This window comes from Rhineura floridana, chromosome 11 (genome assembly GCF_030035675.1).
Source record: "Rhineura floridana isolate rRhiFlo1 chromosome 11, rRhiFlo1.hap2, whole genome shotgun sequence".
NCBI classification, from domain to species: Eukaryota; Metazoa; Chordata; class Lepidosauria; order Squamata; family Rhineuridae; genus Rhineura; species Rhineura floridana.
Genome location: NC_084490.1, coordinates 55,846,406 through 55,865,746, shown reverse-complemented (window position 1 = coordinate 55,865,746; position 19,341 = coordinate 55,846,406). Strand labels below are relative to the sequence as shown.

Sequence of the window (19,341 nt, the reverse complement as noted above, 5' to 3'; positions counted from 1 at the left end):
TATTATTTCCGCTTCAGAATTCATTTTCTCATTAATAAAACCAGTCATGGAAATCTGAGCTCAATATCTTAAAAGCAAATGACTGAAGGCTATTATTAGAGAAATGCCCTTCAGGGATATGAAAATCTTCCAGGACTGGGCGGTCGCTCTTGGGAGCTGGGGAAGTAGGGGCCATTCTAGGCTGTGGCAAGTGATGAATGCGAGCCGGACGCCTTCGATGCCATTGTCATGGCGGAGACGCGGTAGGGCCCGATCGTGGCCTCAGTTCCACTTTGGCCCTTTATGTCTCTCCCCCCTCCCTTTCTTCGTCTCTGGGCGTGCGAGAGAAGCAATGGACGGAGAGGCCTATTTCTATGATTGCCCCTTTCCTGGCTGTCATTTAAGAAGGCCCTTATGTTAGAGTAGCTCCGAGAAGCGGGAGAAACTCGTTACTGAGGTTACGTGCACTTCCCGCCGCGGTCTGTGCCTCTTCCGTTGCGGCCGTGCCCCTCGGCGCCGCGGCTTGTGTCGTCTTGCCACTGCTGCTGTGTCCTGCGCTCCTTGTCATGGCTCGTTCCTTCTGCCACCGCCGTGGCCTGTGTTCTCCGCCGCGGTCCGTGTTCGTTTCTGCTGCCTTGCCGCCGCCACTGAGGCCTGCGCCCCCGCTGCGGCTGGTGCCTTTCCATCGCCACCATTGCGGCCTGCGCTGTCCACCGCGGCTCGTGCCTCTCCGCCACTGCCGCCGCTTGGTGCCTTCGAGGGCGGCATTCCTTGGCGGTTTTGGGGCGCCTTTTGTTTGGGCGAGGGAGCGGCTGGCGGTGGGTGCGGCGCGACGAGTATGTTTGCGTTGCCTGCTGTGCCTTGGCATTTCGGCCGTAGTGGAGAGAAGGGAGAGGCCGTGGGACCAATGATCTGATGTGCTTTCTATTGGCCACGACGGAGAGGCAGGACTCGAGAAGGGGGGAAGATAACGAGGCGTTTTGGCCGTCTTGGCCGCGACAGGAAGCCAGAAGAAGAGGTCCATCGACTGCAGGCGAGCCAATCCAACTCCACTTCGGACCGAGAGAGACACGGGCAATTTTTGTATTTTATTGGGGGTGGGGGCCTGCCTGATCGGCAGACAGGGAGGGGGACATGTGTAGATCGGAGGGGAGTGCTGGGGGAGGGGTGGGGAGCCATGATATTATCAGGCTAGGCAGCAGATCCTGCAGTGGTGTGGGTGGCAGGCCACGCCAGTTTAGGGGAACAAGGGATAGATGCATTATACCTATCCCCTGTTCCGGGCCTGTCCACAACCAGAAGATAACTGGGGGATCTAAGACTCCATCCAACCTTCGACTGCTGTTGTGTAATGCCAGGTCTGTAGTTCAGAAAACATCGCTCATCCATGATCTTATCCTGGATGAGAACGCAGACCTGGTGTGTATTACGGAGACCTGGCTGGATGAGGCCTCAGCTCCCATACTTGAGGCCATGTGCCCAGCCAGTTTCCGATATGCACAGCAGCCGAGGATTGGTGGGTGGGGAGGGGGAGTGGCAGTTATCTATCGGGAGTCCTTGGTTTTCACCAGACCCCCTCTCCACGAGACCAAGTTTGTTGATTGTATGTACTAGAGGCTGGGACCAAAGGGCAGTTTAGGGATTCTGCTTGTGTACCGCCCACCCCGCAGCACAGCAGACTCCCTGGCCGAGGTGCTCGAGGTGGTCTCGAGTGTGCGGTTGCTCTCCCCCAACCTATTGGTTTTGGGGGACTTCAACGTGCATGCTGAGACCACTCCCATGGGAGCCCCTCGGGATTTCATTGAAACCATGACTTCTTGGGAACTGCACCTAAGTAATACAGGCCCCACCCATGTAGCCGGTCATGCTATTGACCTTGTATTTGTCTCGGGAGAGGAGGGAAGTGTTCTGAAAATGGGGGCTGTCTCTTCTAACCGTGTGTCATGGTCAGATCACTATCTGGTGAATATGGACCTCTCAGTGCCGCATACCCTCCGCAGGGGACAAGGACCTATTAGGATGGTCCGCCCCAGACGCCTGATGGAGCCTCAAGGATTCCTGAATGCGCTGGGTGATTTGGAGCTGACTGAAGGATGCCCAGTCGAGACCCTGGTGGTGGAGTGGAACAGGGAGATCACTAGGGCGATAGACCGGGTGGCTCCGAAACGTCCTCTCCCCCTGAACAGAACTCAGACTGCACCCTGGTATACACCACGGCTGCGGGGTCTGAGACAGGAGGTGAGACGACTAGAATGCCGGTGGCGGAAATCTTGCTCTGAAGACGATCGGACACTGGTTAGAGTGGCAATAACGGCCTACCAGTTGGCAACAAAAGCAGCAAAGAGGCAATTCTTTGCTGCCTCTATTGCATCGGCAGAGTGCTATCCCAGGAGGTTGTTCCAAGTGGTCTGAAGCCTGGTCGGTCCAGTTGCTCAGGAACCCATGGAGCATTCTAAAGCCTCCTGTGACACATTTGCTAAACACTTTGCAGATAAAATCGAGTGCCTGAAGAGCAGGATTCCGTGCACCGTGGTTACAAGTAGTGGGCCAGAGTCGGCCAGTTGCACTCCGGTCTGCTGGGTTCGGTTTCAGCCTCTTCCCTCTGAGGAAGTGGACAAGGTGCTCTCTACTGTGAAGCCAACCACTTGTTTACTTGATCCTTGCCCTTCGTGGCTCATTATGAGCTGCAAAGAGAGACTGAGCGAAGAGATCAAGGCGGTGGTAAATGCGTCCTTGGAAGAGGGTGCAATGCCATTAGCCCTCAAGGAGGCAGTGATAAAGCCGATCTTGAAAAAGTCCTCCTTGGATCCCCAAGAGTTGAATAATTTCCTCCCAGTCTCTAATTTACCATTCTTGGGCAAGGTGATTGAGCGAGTGGTGGCTAAACAGTTACAGACACACTTGGATGAAGCAGATTATTTAGATCCTTTCCAATCGGGCTTCAGGACTGGACACGGAACTGAAACAGCCTTGGTCGCTCTGGTGGATGATATGAGGAGGGCGTTGGATAGGGGAGAATACACATTCCTCGTCCTCCTGGATCTCTCAGCGGCTTTCGATACCGTTGACCACGGTATCCTCTTAAACCGCCTGGAGGGATTAGGAATAGGGGGCACTGTTTTACGGTGGTTCCATTCCTATCTCTCCGGTAGGCATCAACGGGTAGCATTGGGGGATGAGGTTTCAGACCCTTGGCCTCTCAATTGTGGAGTTCCACAGGGTTCTATCCTCTCCCCCATGCTATTCAACATCTATGTGAAACCGCTGGGAGCCATCATCAGGAGTTTTGGGCTGCAGTGTCACCAATATGCGGATGACACTCAGCTCTATCTCTCCTTTAAGTCCTCACCAGAGTTGGCTGTGAATACCTTGTCCAAATGCCTGGAGTCCGTAAGTGGATGGATGGGATAGGCTGAAGCTAAACCCTGACAAGACCGAGGTGTTGCTTGTGGGTGATAGGAGAAGGTTGGGAGATTTAGACTTGGTGCTTAATGGGGTGAGATTACCCCTGAAGGACCAAGTCCGCAGCCTAGGGGTCATTCTTGACTCCCAGCTGTCCATGGAGGCTCAGGTTTCGGCAGTGAGCTGGGCAGCTTGGTATCAATTACATCTGATACAGAGGCTGCGACCCTACCTTCCTGTACATCTGCTCCCACGAGTGATACATGCCCTGGTCTCCTCTCGCTTAGACTACTGTAATGCGCTCTACGTGGGGTTACCCTTGAAAACGGTCCGGAAATTGCAGCTGGTACAGAATGCGGCGGCACGCTTGATAAAGCAGAGCCGTCGCCGGGATCATATCACCCCAGTGTTAGTAGACCTACACTGGTTACCAGTTGTTTATCAGACCCAATTCAAGGTGTTGGTATTGACCTTTAAAACCCTATACGGTTTCGGCCCAGTTTATCTGAAGGAACGCCTCCAGTATCACCAATTATGCCGCCAAACAAGATCAGCCTCGCAAGACCTTCTCTCGGTCCCACCGGTTAAAACAGCTAGGCTGGTGCGGACCAGAGAGAGGGCATTTTCGATCGTGGCCCCCACCCTCTGGAACTCGCTTCCTTTTGACCTCCGACATGCCTCCTCCCTGATGGGTTTTCTCCGAGCATTAAAGAGCTGGCTATTCAGGCAGGCCTATGGGGTTTCTGGGGTGAACTAGTTTTATGGTGTATCAATTGAAGAATGGTTTTAGATGAACTGATGTTATGACTTGTTGATTTGATTTATGTATTTTGCATTGTTGTACGTCGCCTTGAATGTCCGTTAACTCGGACAGATAGGCGACTAACAAATAAAATTTTATTATTTATTATTATTATTATTATTATTATTACTGTTTGGACCAAATAGATGGTTACAGCCTCTCTGCAGGAGCTGTGGTTCTCACAGGGTGCAGTCGTTAAAAAAAAAAAGAATCCTTTGAGTCTGAATAATTATTACCAGTATCTAATGTACCAACCTTGAGTACGGGGATAATTTATCAACTCCAGGTCATCTTGAATAATGCACATCCGATCCAATCTGATTTTTGGCCTGTTTTGGGGATAGAAACAGCCCTGGTTACTGGTGGATTACATGCACCAGGGAATACACAAGGGGAATGCAACCCTTTTAGTTCTCCTGGACTTCTCAGCAACTTTTGACATTCTTGACCATGGTATCCTTCTGGGTCACCAAGCAGCTATAGGACAGGGGGCCATGTTTTGGTAGCTCTAGTTCTTTCTGGAGGGATCTATTCAGAAGGTGGTGATGGGGGACTTCAGTTCTGCCCCATGGCCATTGGTGTGTCTCAGGGTTCTAGCTTGCCCCCATGCTTTTTAACATTTACAAGAAGCTGCTGGGAGAAGTCATCTGTAGGTTTTGGCTAAGTTGGTCACCGTTATTCAGATTTCATCTACTTGTCATTTCCTCCAACTGGTCTGAAGGAGGCTGTGGAAACTCAGAGCTGGTGCCTGGAGGCAGTTTTAGGATGGATGCAGTCAAACAAACTGAGGTTTAATGCAGATAAGACAGAGGTACAATCCAGTTAAGACTGAGGTACTGTGGGTAGGGAAACCTGCTGATCTAGATGGAGATGCAAGACTGGTGCTGGGTGGGGTTGCACTCCTCCTGAAGGACCAAGTGCACACCTTGGGGCTGTTCCTAGACTCAGCGCCATCTGTGGTGGCATCAGTTATGCATGCCTTCTATCAGCTTTGGCTGATTCACCAGCTGCATCCTTACCTGGAGAAAGCAGACCTTGCTGCAGTCTTTTATAACCAGGTTACATCCAGACTAGACTGCTGTAACACATTTGGAAGCTTCAGCAGGTGTAGAATGCAGCCATTCAGTGGTAGTGGTGGGGAATCTATGCAATCTGAACATAGTTCACCAATTCTGTATCAGCTGCACTAGTTGCCAGTATATTTTTAGGTGCAATTTAAAGTACCAATAAAGCTCTAAATGCCTTGGGACCAGGTTGTTTGAATGACCGCCTGTACCTATATGAACCTGCCCAGGTCCTAATATAGCCACAGAGGCTGTGTTGGTGAGCATGAAAGAAGGAGCCTTTTCTTTGGCCCCAGCCCTGTGGAATGTCCTTCAGTGTTAGGTGTGCCTAGCTCCTTCCCTGACTACTTTTAAATGAACCTTCAAGACCTGAATATTTCAGTCTGCTTTAATTGATTATGGTTTTCTATTTTACAGTAATGATTTTAACTATTAACAAGTTTTTCATTTTTATTTGGAATGCCGTTTTAATGCTGTTTTAGTTAAGTACATTGGATTGTAGCCAACTAAATCCATTGGGATTTATGGACCTAATTAGTTGTGTCCATTTATTTCATTGTGTCTCCTCTCAGTATGACTAGCAGTGGATTTAACACATTATATATATTTTACTATTTTATGTTTTGTAAACCACTTTTAGAAAGTTTTTACCTGTTAGGTGGCATAGTGTTTTAAAAAACATTAATAAAACAAAAATCTTGGTAGGAGGAGACTTCCAAACTCTGCAGAACAATTTCTATTTTTTTCTTCCTTTCAACTCCTTACTGATTTCCTTTTTTATTAACTCAGCTATCTTAAATGTTTATAAGTAATAAATGCTGGGACATCATAGATGAACTGGATAATTGCTGCATGAGCGTCTATCATCATGAGCTTTCTTTTTTTAATAGTCTTATTTGTGCATTTTCAATAATAAATACAAACAATCTTATTCAAAATCATGAGCTTTCTTCATCCGATGTAAGGTTGGGCATAATTGCTAGAATTAGTTTAAATACCAGATAATGCATATTGGAAGTAGAATTTGGGATAACAGTTTAGAAGTTAAGTTGAATGAGTGCAGTTAGAAGTTAAGTTGAATGAATGAGTTGAATAAGTGCACCTGTCAGATAATTTCAAATTGGTAATATATTTTCCAGTGTTGTGTGTCATTTAATTTGAGTCGTATGGTTAGGAAAAAGCAGAAAATGACACTTGTATGTGCAGTGCTAGCATCAAATCCTAGCAGACCAGTATCTTCCTTCCCTCCCAAAAGTCCACTGACTGGGTAAGAGCTATCTCTCCCCCTCCCCCCACCCCATTAACAGCTCATAGGATGGCTGTGAGAATAAATGAAGTAAGAATATACACCCTGTACACTGGAATGAAACAGAAATATCAATACACATCTTTATGCATGTTTTAATACCCAGACTTTGGAAAGATCTACAGAACTTGAAAAGATTGGTTTGGCAATCAAAGATAGGTGGCATGTCAGGGTAGAGATGCATTAGTCATAAGGTATAGATAGGAAACGGCTGAACACAGTTTCCCCTGCCACACCCAAAACACCAGCAGGCTTGCTCAGTATTTTTTTCCAGCTCATCTTCCCCGTTTTTGAGATTGTCATGGGCATTGCCAACACATTTTACCAAAGTTTTTCTGTGTATCAAAAATGCTAGAAACCTTGTTCGTTCTTTAAAATTATGAAAACTGAGACTCTTGAGGGTGCAAGGTTCTGTGTTTAATTTGGAACTGTAAGTGCACAGATGGTGGAACAGCTTTGTTAAAAGAAAAATATTCATTAAGTACAGGAGTATTCATAGTGGTAATGCAAGCTTTTGCATTCTTGAATCTCTCCATCTTGATGCTTGAACAATCAGAAGTTTGTCCACCAGGTGTTCAGTTTGCCTGTTTTCTGCAGGACAGGCAAACAGCCATACTTTCTCAGAACATGTGATACATCTTCAGCTAATATGAAGCTGTCTGTATTGCTGTTAAGCAGTTAATGTTGTAATGTCAGCTGATCTCAGGACATTTAGCGTCCAGTAAAACCAGTGGTCTAATGGCTTAAATTGTGACAGGAACCGCATTACATCAATGCCAAGGAACTTTAGATTAGAAGGCAGGGTTAGGCTTCTTGAGTATTTAGAATTATTCTGAAAATTCCTGAGTGCTCCATCAGACCATTTCTTCCTTCTGAAAATGATGTCTATAAATGCTTGGCCATTTCAAATGGTTCCATCTAGGTCAGTGGTTCCCAACCTTTATGAATACGGGACCCCCTTTGTAAGTTCAAAACAATTCGTGGACCCCCACATTGTAATTTTAGTCTCTGTTAATTGAAAAAATTGTGTGTAGCAAAATCACATCTCCAAATACCCCTTTCTATAAAAAGATCCCTGCAGACCGGGAGGTGTTGCTTTCTTTCCTTAATGCAAAAGTCCAATCAAATTGGCATCCCCCCCCCCGTCTGAAGATGTACAGTCCTGTCTCTCAACACTAGTGGATGACAGTGTTGGTCTAAGATCCAAGTTCAAATTCTCATCCAGCCATGAAGCCCACTGGGTGACCTTTGGCCAGACAGTCGCTCAGCCTGACCTATCTCACAGGATTAGTGTAAGGATATAATGGAATGGGGACCATGTGTACCACCTTGCACAACTTGGAGGAAAGGTGGGATATAAATGCAATAATAATAAAATAAATAAATACATTTCAGCTATAGTATATGGACACCAGCCTCAACCATCCTACTGAGCTTTTTAAACAATGATGATGATGATGAAGCATCAATGTGATAATAGTGGGGATGCTAGATTGTGAAGACAAAAGGATGGATAGGCTGAGGAGGGAGGTTAGTGCTTTTAGGCTTTGGAATGATCATCAGAATTGATGACTTGGTTAACGTGCACTTGGGGAATAAGAGTAGAGCAGAAGACAGATCAGCGGACACACACACCCCACACAAACAAACACACCTGCCCCTCCTGCAAGCATCTGTGGGAGGGGGGAAGCCCTCAACTGCTGCAGCATCTTGGAGAGTGTGATGGGGGGGTGGAGTGTAGGTGGAAGAAAGGGGAGATGCTGGCACATACTTAGCCTCAGAGGTGGGGGGCAAGCAAGTCCTGAGTTTCCTCACTGCTCCTTGGCTCTGTCTGGGTGAAAGGTGAAATATGGGCAACCTTGTAAATAAGAATAATGTTTAAAAGGAGGTGGCAACAAAACAGGAGCCAAGAAAGGCAGGCAGGCAGCCAGGAAGGGGGAAAGCAGCCTTTCCTTGCAGCCTTGCTTCTTTTTGCTTCATGAAAATCCCTCTCCTCTCATGCTGAGTAAAGGCATTGTCAGCGGTGGCAGTGTGAGGAGATGGTAGTCAGTGATAGTAATCCTCTCTTCTTCCTGGTAGCTCCACCCTCCTTTGGCATCTGCCACATGTTTTATAGGAAGATGCTTGCCCTCAGCTCACCGGAAAGATGTTCTGGCACTTCAGCAAAAGTCCTCCCCTCTCATTTGGAGCAAGGGGGAGGAGTCGTTTCAAGCAGCAGCAGTGGGGAGCAGACACTGTCCAGGGAGTGAAGACTTAAAATCCTGAGGATGAAAAGCAAATACAAAAATATAACACAATCAGCTAAGGATTGGGGTTCTATTTGGCTTGGGCCTCCGTTGTTTGTAGGCCTCTTAGAAACAAACCATGCAGAACTGTTTGTGCTCTGTGATAAAAATCTGTGGTTCTTTTCTTGCAGGGTAATCACTTTGATCAGTATGAAGAAGGCCACTTGGAGATTGAGCAGGCATCCTTGGACAAGCCTATAGAATCGGTAAGAAAACACTTTTCATTCTCAAGTCCCGAGCAGGCTAGGTAGTTCTTGCTAGTTTTCTGTTGCAAGTACAGGCTCCACTAGCCAAGTTCAGATCTTATATTTAGATTAAGCAATTCAGGGATGTGCTCTAGTATATTTACATGTCACTATATCAATCTAATCTTAAAAAAGGAAAAAATGCTATCTCACCTTAATCAACTGAAATCATTTATAGCAGCTGATTTTGCTAAATATTGAAAACCCTTAATTTTTTATTTAGTGAAAATTGAGAGGTAAAATATATTTTGATCCTCCTTAGTTTAAATTTTCTGTGGCACAGGGAAGAAGAATGCAGGACAAAACAGCAGCATTAAGAAGAATTCAGTATAAATAGGTTGCAGTCATAAGATTTTTTTTAAAAAGCTGCCTGTAATAGTAATAAAAACATTGGTGCAAATCTCTTTACTTCTGTCTGAATTTCCTAGTGAAAGGCTGCAGACAGGCTTGCTCTTAAATATCTCAGGTTTTTGAACTCTCTAGTCATGGCACATCTGTATGTTCTCTTCCCCCTTTGCTAATGAAATAGCTGTACTTCTGCTACCTAAACATCTCTTTGAGATTCAGCATTTAATATTTGCATTTGACTGCTCATCAGAGTTACAGTTTAAAAAAAGAGATGTGAAGGATACCAAGAAAGTATTATGGATAAAACTGTGGAAATGAAAACAAAATAACTCTGCAGCATTTTCAGGGCTGGATTAAAAGACTGTCTAACCGCTGTACTATTTTCCGTCCTGCTCCATTCTCTGCATTGTATGCCGCATCCTTTGAGGGACCCTAGAGGCCTTCTTATAAGCAGTCTTTGGCAATGTAGGACTTGACAAGCCTCTGCCTCTCACCCCAAATTGTAATTGACCTTGCAGTTTTACACTATGTGATGAGCGGTATTGTAAGCAAGCTTGGTAGTTGCAACTGTTGTGCACCTGCTGTTCGTGGTGTCCTAGACTGGCTGACAACTCCTGAAGTAGTAATTCAGAAGGTGAGCAAGCCCTTCCTATCTTGTGTAATGTTGAACTCATCCCACAGCAAAATACAGGCTTCCTTTATTGTACAAAAACTAAGGAAGCATATTTGTTGAACAACTCTTAGAACCCCGCATCTAAGACAACACCATTGGGTCCTTAGAACGTATTGATCCTTGGGGGTGGTGCCCTTCTTCTGTGGTCTCCACAGTTGCAAGCCACTTTGTTTAAAAGCTGTTTTTGGAGGGAGCAGAGCAAGAACATATGGACCTCTGTCTGGTAATAGTATCAGAATAAAGGACAGTTTGCCTCCCATCACCAGTAGTGGTGCCAGATATTTTCTAGCTCTTGGGATCAGACATAGTAAAAACACAGCATTGCTCCTTGCCTCCATGTTCTTTTACTTTTTCTCCCCACAGTGTTGCTCTTTGGTCATCAGCCTATACAGCTCTGGCCCTAATTAGTAACATCCTCACCTGTGAAGTTAATCCAGCCCTGTTAATGCTTTGTATAAAGGCTACTGGCTGTAGCCTTTTTGGAGTCCCATTGCATTTAGGAGTGCTTTTTTAAAAACTGTAGCATTAGGAAAGAAGCAATATTCATATATTTGCTTTCCTGTGTAGTTGATTGGTGTTTGTGCGTGCGTATTTGTGTGCGTGTTGAGATGTTCACAGAAATTTACACAACTTGGGGTGTTCGACATTTTTTCTTCCACAGCAGTTGGCCCAAATTAGCTAAGCAGCCATGACCTGGTTTGTATTTGCACGGTCTGCATTTTTAATTTCTTTTCTAGGGTTTCCTTTCCTCCTCCTTTCTCCTCTTCTCCCTCCCCCATTTCTTATTTCTGTTCTTCTGGTCCAGTGAACACTGCATTCAGTATCTACTGTCTTATTGTGCTGGCATGATGCTAGAATTAGGCATGGCAGTCATTGATGACACATGAAATAATGCTGCAGAGGGGGATGGGAAGGATGGTGGTGATGCAGCTGCATTTGATTCTGTTGAATTATTCAGCCTTGTTTGTGTGTACACGCACACACCCCAATTGAAATGCGAAGCCTGCTTCCCTCTGTGCAAATGTCATGGAACAATATTGCGTGCCATGCTGTGGAGATGTTCGTACAAGACAAACGATGCTGTGTTCCACAGTCATTCATGCTCCCAGGGCTCCCATTGCTGCCTATGCCAGAAGGGACTGTATGAGCACATGGAGCTCTAGTCCCTTTCATAGCTTATAACATGAAAGCCTCCGTTTATATTCATAGTCCTGTCTCATTGATTGCACTGCAATGTGTTCAGTAGTTGCTGAGAAACTCCAGTGTCTAAATGTTTGATTTGGACCGACAGATCTGCAGAATGAACCAAAGTCTTAATTTTTTTCTGAGCAGCATGCCCGAAAGTTTTAAAACATGGTCTGAGTTCAAAAACCTCCCACCCATATTAATGGAGACTTTAAAATCAGTGTGTAGTCCTTTCAATATGCAAAATGCTTTAGCCTTGATGATTTTTGTGCAACAACCTGTAATTCCCCCCCCAAGTGGTATTCACATTATGTTAGTTGAAGTTGAGTATCTTTTAGAAATCAATGGGACACATTAATCATAGTTTAACTTAAGGCCAATTGATTTCATGGGGGCACTAAGTGCAATTAACTTAGTGTGGATTCAATCCGTTATCTTTTCATTGTTTCAGTTTACAGAAGAAAAACTCTTGAGTAAATAGTACAAGTGAATGAAGAACAATTTGAATCCAGGTCAAAACTCACTTCAGCTTTCTGGTTCCACACTGGTTTTTTACGTCCTATCAAAGCTTTTCTTTTTCTTTCCCAGAATAAATAGTCAGATCACCATTTTAGGTGTTGCATCACCTATTTGGAGTAAGACTGATGTCATAACATAGTGTGGACTGGGACTGGTTGGGCAAAGGGGGCCAGGGCCACCATGGAATCTGAAAGAATTCCTTAGTCCACCTGATGGAACCACCACAAATATTTGTGTGTGTGAAGGGGTATATGTCTTAAGGTAAACTTGAATTTCCAATAGGGCTGAATGTTTAACTGGACAAAAAAGATTTAGTCAACTGATTGGTTAAATATTGTCAAATAATCAAGTACGGTTAAAACATTACGCTTATTAGAACAGTAAAAAAGATCTTAGTTTTCCCTGACTCAGTCTACATAATTTAATGTGACAGTTGCAGCAATCTCATGTGTTTTTACTTTAACTAGTGTCTTTAGGTCGTTCAACAGTTCCTTTCTATACATGAGTCCAATCCCTCACAGGAGTGTTGCAATTAGGCAGCCAAGTCACATAGAGATGGTTCCCGCACAAAGAAAAATATACTCATGGGAGGTTCTAGGTAGTACTGTAACCTTTGCCACAGATAACCGCTTGTGTTCCTGTTCTGGCTTGGAGGTGTGTGCAGTTACAGATGGCCAGTAGGAGAAAACCTGCTCTGCTGCTAGGTTTGCCCCTGACTGCTACAGAGACAGGGGACAAGCAGCCCTCACTCCTGTTCTTTCTAGCAAATATTACCATAATATAATAAAAAAGGTAAGCCGTCGCCTACACAATGGCATTTTAGGCTTCATGAAATAGTTAACAGTATGTGCCATGGTCAGTTGACCAGAGTATCATCCTTAATTGCAAAAGGAGACCGTGAAATATGCAATAAATTCAGAGGGCAACCACATTTTTTTTTTAAAAAAAGTAGTGTCTCAGTCATATTTTTACCAAGTCATTAAACTAGTTTTAAAATTGCCAGAAAGCTTAGATTGCTTAACACACAGGCTTTGTTCAGTTAAAAAAAAGGAAAGATACCGATTAGATCAATGAAGTAAAAAGTTGTAGTCTTTAATGATACTTTAGTAGGAAGGTGTTGTCAAATGGACTCTCAGCTGCTGTCAACAGCTTTTAAGGTAGGTAGGTTTCCAGCATGACTAGAACAGCTGTGAATGTATATCAGGAAAAGTGAAACGCTTCTGAAAGGGTTAGTGTTGGAATGTGCTCTGATTGCAGTCATTGTTGCAAACGTTTAAAAACGCAATGCTTAAAGCATTTCTGCTCTCCCTTTTACTGTTCAATATTGAAAACTGATTTTTTTTCTTTCCAGCAGCAAATAAAACCCAATTTTCAGCTGGAAATGTAAAGTGGATTTACCACAAGGGCTTAACAGTAGTAAGTAAAGCCTTCTAAGCATAAGTGGATTTAAGTTTCTAAAAAGCCGTTGAGATCTCTTGGATCTGGAAGCTGTAAAAAGCCCAAGGGACGCTCCTGGAAACCTCTCTGGGGAATGGCTTTGCTTGGGAACACAACTGAATTCACATGGCTCTGCAGCATTATCTGTTGAGGGGATCCTGATTTGTATTGCTACAACATGGAACTTGATAGTAGCTGGAAAAGATGGTTTTGGGAGTCTACAGATCATTGCATTGGTAAAGAACATGATGTTGTTTGGATTATTCTTCAGCAACTGGTGGCCAGAATAGAAAAAGTCTTCCACCGTCCTGGGGATACAATTCTTCCCAAGTGCTCTGTCTTTAATCAAACTCTTGTTTCAGCCCCTCCCCCCTTTGTGACAAAGCTATACGTTCCATTATGTAGCTAGAAGCTGAAAAAATAACGTAGTTCAAGAAACTGGGACTGGCTCCTAACAAACCCCATTAAGAGTTTGAAAGGGCCATGCATTGCCTATCCTTTCCAAAAGGGTTTTAACAGTTATTTAACAACAACGAATCCTTCTGTTGGGGCATACTGATAGAGCTTGGGGTTTCAGGGACCTTGATTAATATCTAGGTCACTTTGGACATGTTGCTTGCATCCTCTGCTGGTACAGTGTCAGTTGTCATCTCAGAAGGTTGATGGTGATGTTGAATTAGACAAAAATCTTTGCACAGTGAAATTGCTTAAAGGAGCCAAGTATTGAAAATTTAGAAAATGTCCATCATGAATGAGGGATAGTTTGGATAAGAATGGAAGAATGTTGGACGCACTTCTTGTCAGGTTGGGAGGTGGGAGTGCATTGAAGGTGATCTGCTGCAGCAAATGTAGTGACAGAGTCCAACTGTTGCTTGGAGCAAGCCTGACCTGGGAGTTTCTTAAGGATGAGGCAGTACTACATACTTGTTCTGGCTTATCTGGTCTGACTGATTTCTTTGAAGTATTCTCTTTAATTGGAGCTGTGTGGTAGAGTGCAACCTCACCTAACAGCTCTCATGATCTGCTAGTTAAAGTTTTCCTGCAAGAGGTTGCAGACATAGATAGGATCCCTCCTGAAGACAGAGCCACTCAGGAGAGGAGGGCAAGTTTTGATCCCACCACAACAGTACCCTCAAGTTTAAAGAAAAACTACTACAGGTCTCTACCACCTCCTTCCTCTTGCAGAAAATGGGTTGCCTGCCTCCAGCCTTCCTTCCTTCCCTGCCCTTTAGCTTTCTGTTGGGTTAACTCCAGCTAGCTGTAGGCTGTCCCAGGTTATCTGCTGTCCTGCTGATGTGCCATAGAAATTGTAGCCAAGAAGTGGTCATGTGTGAAACAGTAACATGGTGGAGAAAACTTGTTAGAATTGTCAGGCCTTACCCAAATACTTTACATTGGCCACCATTCCAGTTTTCTGTGCAATTGTGTTGATTTGAACATAGCAATACACACTAGGGGGAGGAAGGCAGTAGCAGGCTCAGAGGAACTGGACAAACAATGCTTCTTCTGCTGTATAGATATGTCACAAAAGTGAAACAGGCCCTTGCCTTCTTGGATGGGAAGCAAGGTTGTGTTAATGTCTATTAATGTCATCTTTCTAGTTCCATCCTCTTTCTCTCTCTACCCTTTCCAACAAGGATGCCACTGTGCGTGTTGTTGTTCTGTCTATTGAGAGCTGTCGGCAAGCTGATGCTGGTCAAGGTTAATGCATTCCAAGTCCACACTGGGAGATGGAACATGAGGAGGGGTCATCAGTAGCTGATGAGACTTTTTTTTTGTCACATTGCATATCTGTACCGATCTGTGGACTCCCCTAGTTCCAAAGTATGTAACTTGACACGGCTGCCAATTTGACATTTAACAGCAGCCTGTATGTTGTTGAGCACTATAAATACTGTGCTTTCTGGAGACACTGAATGGTGTAGCACTACTCTTGGACTTTTCTCTCTTGCCTTCATTGTGTCATATGCAGTAAGCTCTAGGTTTCTGTTTTGGGGAATATTTTTCTTTTCTTTTTCTTTCTTTTTTACTTCCTGTTTTGCATGGGATCACCCTTTGTAGCACCTAGTCTTCCTGCTTATGGGTTCCTTGATACACAGTCAGCATCCCTTATGGAGCCACTCGAGATTATAGTGATACATGTCAGTCTTTGTTGGATGATGTGGGGAACATTTATGGGACAAATTTAACCTAGACTCTCTTCATAAGCCTTCTCTTCACTTTAACTGTCAAACTGTACTCATTGCGGCACTCCTCATCACAGCCTAATTAAGCAGCTATACATACAGTCTTTTCTGAGGAAATGATCATGCCTCTGTTTGTTAGCTCATTATAGCCAAGGAAGAATTGTTTGAAATCTGAATGGTTATGGATCACTTTAAAATCACCGGCTGGTTCAGTTTGATATCTCATTGTTCCTTATTAATTAGCCCCTGGTTTACTCCTTAAACAAATCAGGGAACTATCCTGGTATGATTGGCTTATGAAGGGCCATCCAACCTTTCATGTTGCCTGACCTCATACATGGCAGAAGCCCCCCATAAATATTTAGAGGAAGTTGCCTTCAGTCACTCCAACCGGTAGTGGCATTAAAGCAGAAAGGATGGGTACAGTGAAAGCTGGAAAACCAGCCAGCCACCTCTTCCTGCTTTGGTGTCCCATCCATTGGGCGTTTGGCGTTATTTGGAAGAGGACCATATTTTGGGAACAAAGATGGTGACAGGCTGGAAGTTTTAACTTCTCATGTGTTGAAATGCACTCAGCCTCTTGAGTGGCTTGGTAAGTGTGGTGCTAATGTGTATCACCCTCAGGTTTTTTTCTTCCCCATGCCTCTCTCTTAACGTTTGTTTCTCCTTCTGCCCTTCACTGTGTCAGCCACAGCGCTCTTAAAACTCCCAGCTGGTCTTGTATTTATTTTATGCTTTCATTCTTCTTTAATAAGTACATTACTTGCAAGCAGTGAATTGAAAACAAAGCGAACGAATTAAAAAACAAAAGCAAATTACCATTAGTTGGTTGGACAGTTTCTTACTTTGTGTTACATTTAACTGTTCTTTTGACAGCCCAGTTTTTAAAGCCAGGTTCGTATGGAAATGCTTTCACTCCACCTGCACCGCTTTTGGAAATAGCATAACAGCTTCATTTGTCTGTTTCTTTTTAGTGCATCCATAACACAACACATGTAGCACAATGTCTCATCTGGGCGGTAGCTGTTTGCATTTGCAGGAGGGGGAGTACAAACACAGCTGTCTTTCTGACAGGCTTTCTTGTCGGCCTGATGTTGACATTTTTTAAATTAATAACTTACCCCCAAATTGTTGCATTTTTCAGTATTAAAAGCCTTGAAAAGGTTTTTTTTAAGTGATTACAATTGCATCTCACCCCCCTTATAGCAAATTCCACATCCACATGCTGACAGAAATGGAATCAAGAGGTTATATTGTCATGTCAGGGGAAACCACAAGGTTTTCAGGAGCACAAAAATCTAAAACGCCCTCTGAATGGGCCAGGCCCCCTCAACAGCCCAATCAGGACTGAGCATGCTCAGTTGACACCAGGTGCCATAAAATACTGAGTGTCAATTGAAAAACAAATGGAAAGCAGAGTGGGGGGTGTTAATTGGTTTGATCTAGGCCCTAACCATTTATTGTATGACCAGAAAGGTATGGTGGGCTGCAACCCTGAACGGGAGCACTCCTATTAGGGGCTGAGGATATTTTGCAACATTTTGTCGCAGATTGTACTTTTCTTGAATATAAACTATTATTAACGATTACCACACCAACGGTGCAGTCCTGTACATGTATACTCAAAGGTATGGCCCATTGAGTTCAGTGGGACTCTCACTAAACGTGTATAGGATTGCTGCCCAAAATACACATACCCCACCCCACCCCTATATTTACATATAAAACTACCTTATGCTGGATCAGATAATTGGTCTATATAGCTCAGTATTGTCTACTCTGCTGGCAGGTGCTCTCCAGGCAGAAAAATCTTTCTCAGCCCTCCTATCAGATATCTGTGGGATCCTCTGCAAAGCATGTGAGCTATGGCCAGTAGTGGACAGCATGGTGGAGTGTTGTTTGCACTGTGCAACCATCCTGTTGCCTTGCTCTTCCCCCCTCTCCTTCCCCAGTAAACAGCAGCAACTCAGCTGTTGGGAGATCAGGTGAGTGTCACTGTCCCATCATACCATCTGCTACTTACTATGGCCCTGATTTCAGGGATTTCCATGGTTTATACACAAATTAAATGGCTTGAGAATTGTAAAAAAAATAACACAATAAATGTTTGTGGGGTTTTGGCAGCTGCTGCTGCTGTTGCTGCTACTACTACTACTATTAGCAGTAGTAGTAGTAGTAATAATAGTAATAAGAATAAGAATAATGCATACAGAAAAAAGAAAAACAACCATACAGGCATAAAAGAGGATAAATCCAGTCACAGAAACTAAACATATGTGAAATATTGAGTATAGTCTGAATCATCCGCCTGACATCTCTCTCTGCAAACTGCCACATGAGACTGGAGATTGACTGACTTGATCAGAAGTATTAACAAACTGAATAAATGGAAGCCATGTGAAAGCAAATTTGTCTTTTTGAGCATGTCCTTGTGCTTTTCTGATTGGTGAAGTTAATTTCTTTGCCAAAGCAACGGACCAGACTCAGCTGTTCCAACAGACCAAAGAAAGACCATCCAGAGTGCGCCATTTATGGGCAATTTGAAGGCGTGCCACCACCACCAATAAAAGGATAAATTCTTTTAAAAGCACATCTTGATTAGAATCTTCAAACATATTTAACAGTGTTAATGCTGGATACATGGTGAGCAATTGCCCTGTAATTCAAGCGATTTCTGAGAACACGACAACCCAAAACGCTTGTATCAAACAGCATTGCTACCACATATATAAATAATGGAGGTTGCCACATGACCTCCAGCAGTCTGGGCTTGTAGAATTAGTTATCCAAGACAGTTTAACTGGGGTCATATACCATATATGGATGACTGGAAGCAATATTAATGTTAATACTTATTTGTAATTTATCACTTTCTGCCTCTATCAGAAAGCTAGCATGTTGAGAGTTAGTTAGTTAGTTTCATTCGTTGAAACAAAGGAGAGGTTATCTTCCTTTCAGAAAAGGTTTAAGTCTCAAGTCTGTTTTAAGAATTGCAATAAATTCTCTATTGCCCAAGACACTTTTGGTGAGCACAAAAAGAACCATTCTCGATACAGATTTCACAACTGATCTGCAGATGATTATTATTATTCCTTTTTCTTTTCTGTGATTTTGTAATCTCTAAGTGCTGAATTTGAATTCACGTTCCACTCCAGAATGAATGAAGCAGCATAGCTACATATTTCTTCTGGTAAAAGAGGCAAGTCTCAGTGCCTGAGTCTAGCTGAAACTTTTGAGGGTCAAATTACATGTTATTTCAACATGTGGATATTCCCAAATCTGTGTCTAGAAGACCACAGGGAAGGATGTTAAGAGTGAAGATGGATGCTTGGTCTACCCCCTCCTCTTTCTTTCTCCTTACAGCCATTTCCCCCTTAGTTGGGTTTGCTTCTCGTTTTGGAGCCCTGCTAGGGAAAACTGAATAACTTAAACAGCTAGGGGAGGTACTTGCAAAAGAATCTTGTCTGGGAAAGGTTAAGCACCCACAAATTGTTCCCTGCAAGCCCCTGTCCCTCACATGAATTGGGGAACCTTTGGAACTTCTAGTTCCAACCTAATCATGCACATCCTAGATTATGTGGAATTTGTGTGATTTAATTCTATTCCTGTGGGCTGACTGCAGGGAAGTGGCTCTGAACATACTTTGAGTGCAACATCCTCTCAACTTTGCTGCCAAAGCAATCCCCCATGTATCCAAACAGACTTCTAGGCATGCCAGAACTTCAGTACTTGTTATAATGCAGCACTTAACTATAGTGGGAAATGTTTTTGTTTTATTTAACTCTCGTGCAAACAGCCAACACTGAATTGCTGCAGTACTTCCCCCTCCACTTACATTAATTTTGGTCCATTTTGATTTTTTCCCCAAAAGATGAGACATTATGCTTGTTGTGTATTCTCCCTACATGCA

The 19,341-nt window shown here is 43.9% G+C and overlaps 1 protein-coding gene across 6 annotated transcripts in view; it reads left to right on the top strand.

Moving 5' to 3' along the window:
• The window catches only part of GPATCH8 (G-patch domain containing 8), a 104,410-nt gene that overhangs the window by 31,207 nt on the left and 53,862 nt on the right, over nt 1-19,341 (top strand). For 2 of the 6 annotated variants that reach the window (XM_061591130.1, XM_061591135.1), the window contains exons 1-3: nt 8,999-9,044; nt 10,766-10,800; nt 16,308-16,325. Coding sequence is in view for 1 of the 6 variants with exons in the window: in XM_061591128.1 (XP_061447112.1) it covers nt 8,970-9,044 (75 nt within the window). In the remaining 5 variants the exon portion in view is untranslated. Of the gene's footprint in view, nt 1-8,969; nt 9,045-10,765; nt 10,801-13,162; nt 13,225-16,307; nt 16,326-19,341 lie in introns of those variants that run through there. The other 4 variants (XM_061591131.1, XM_061591128.1, XM_061591136.1 and 1 more) reach the window with 4 other exon arrangements.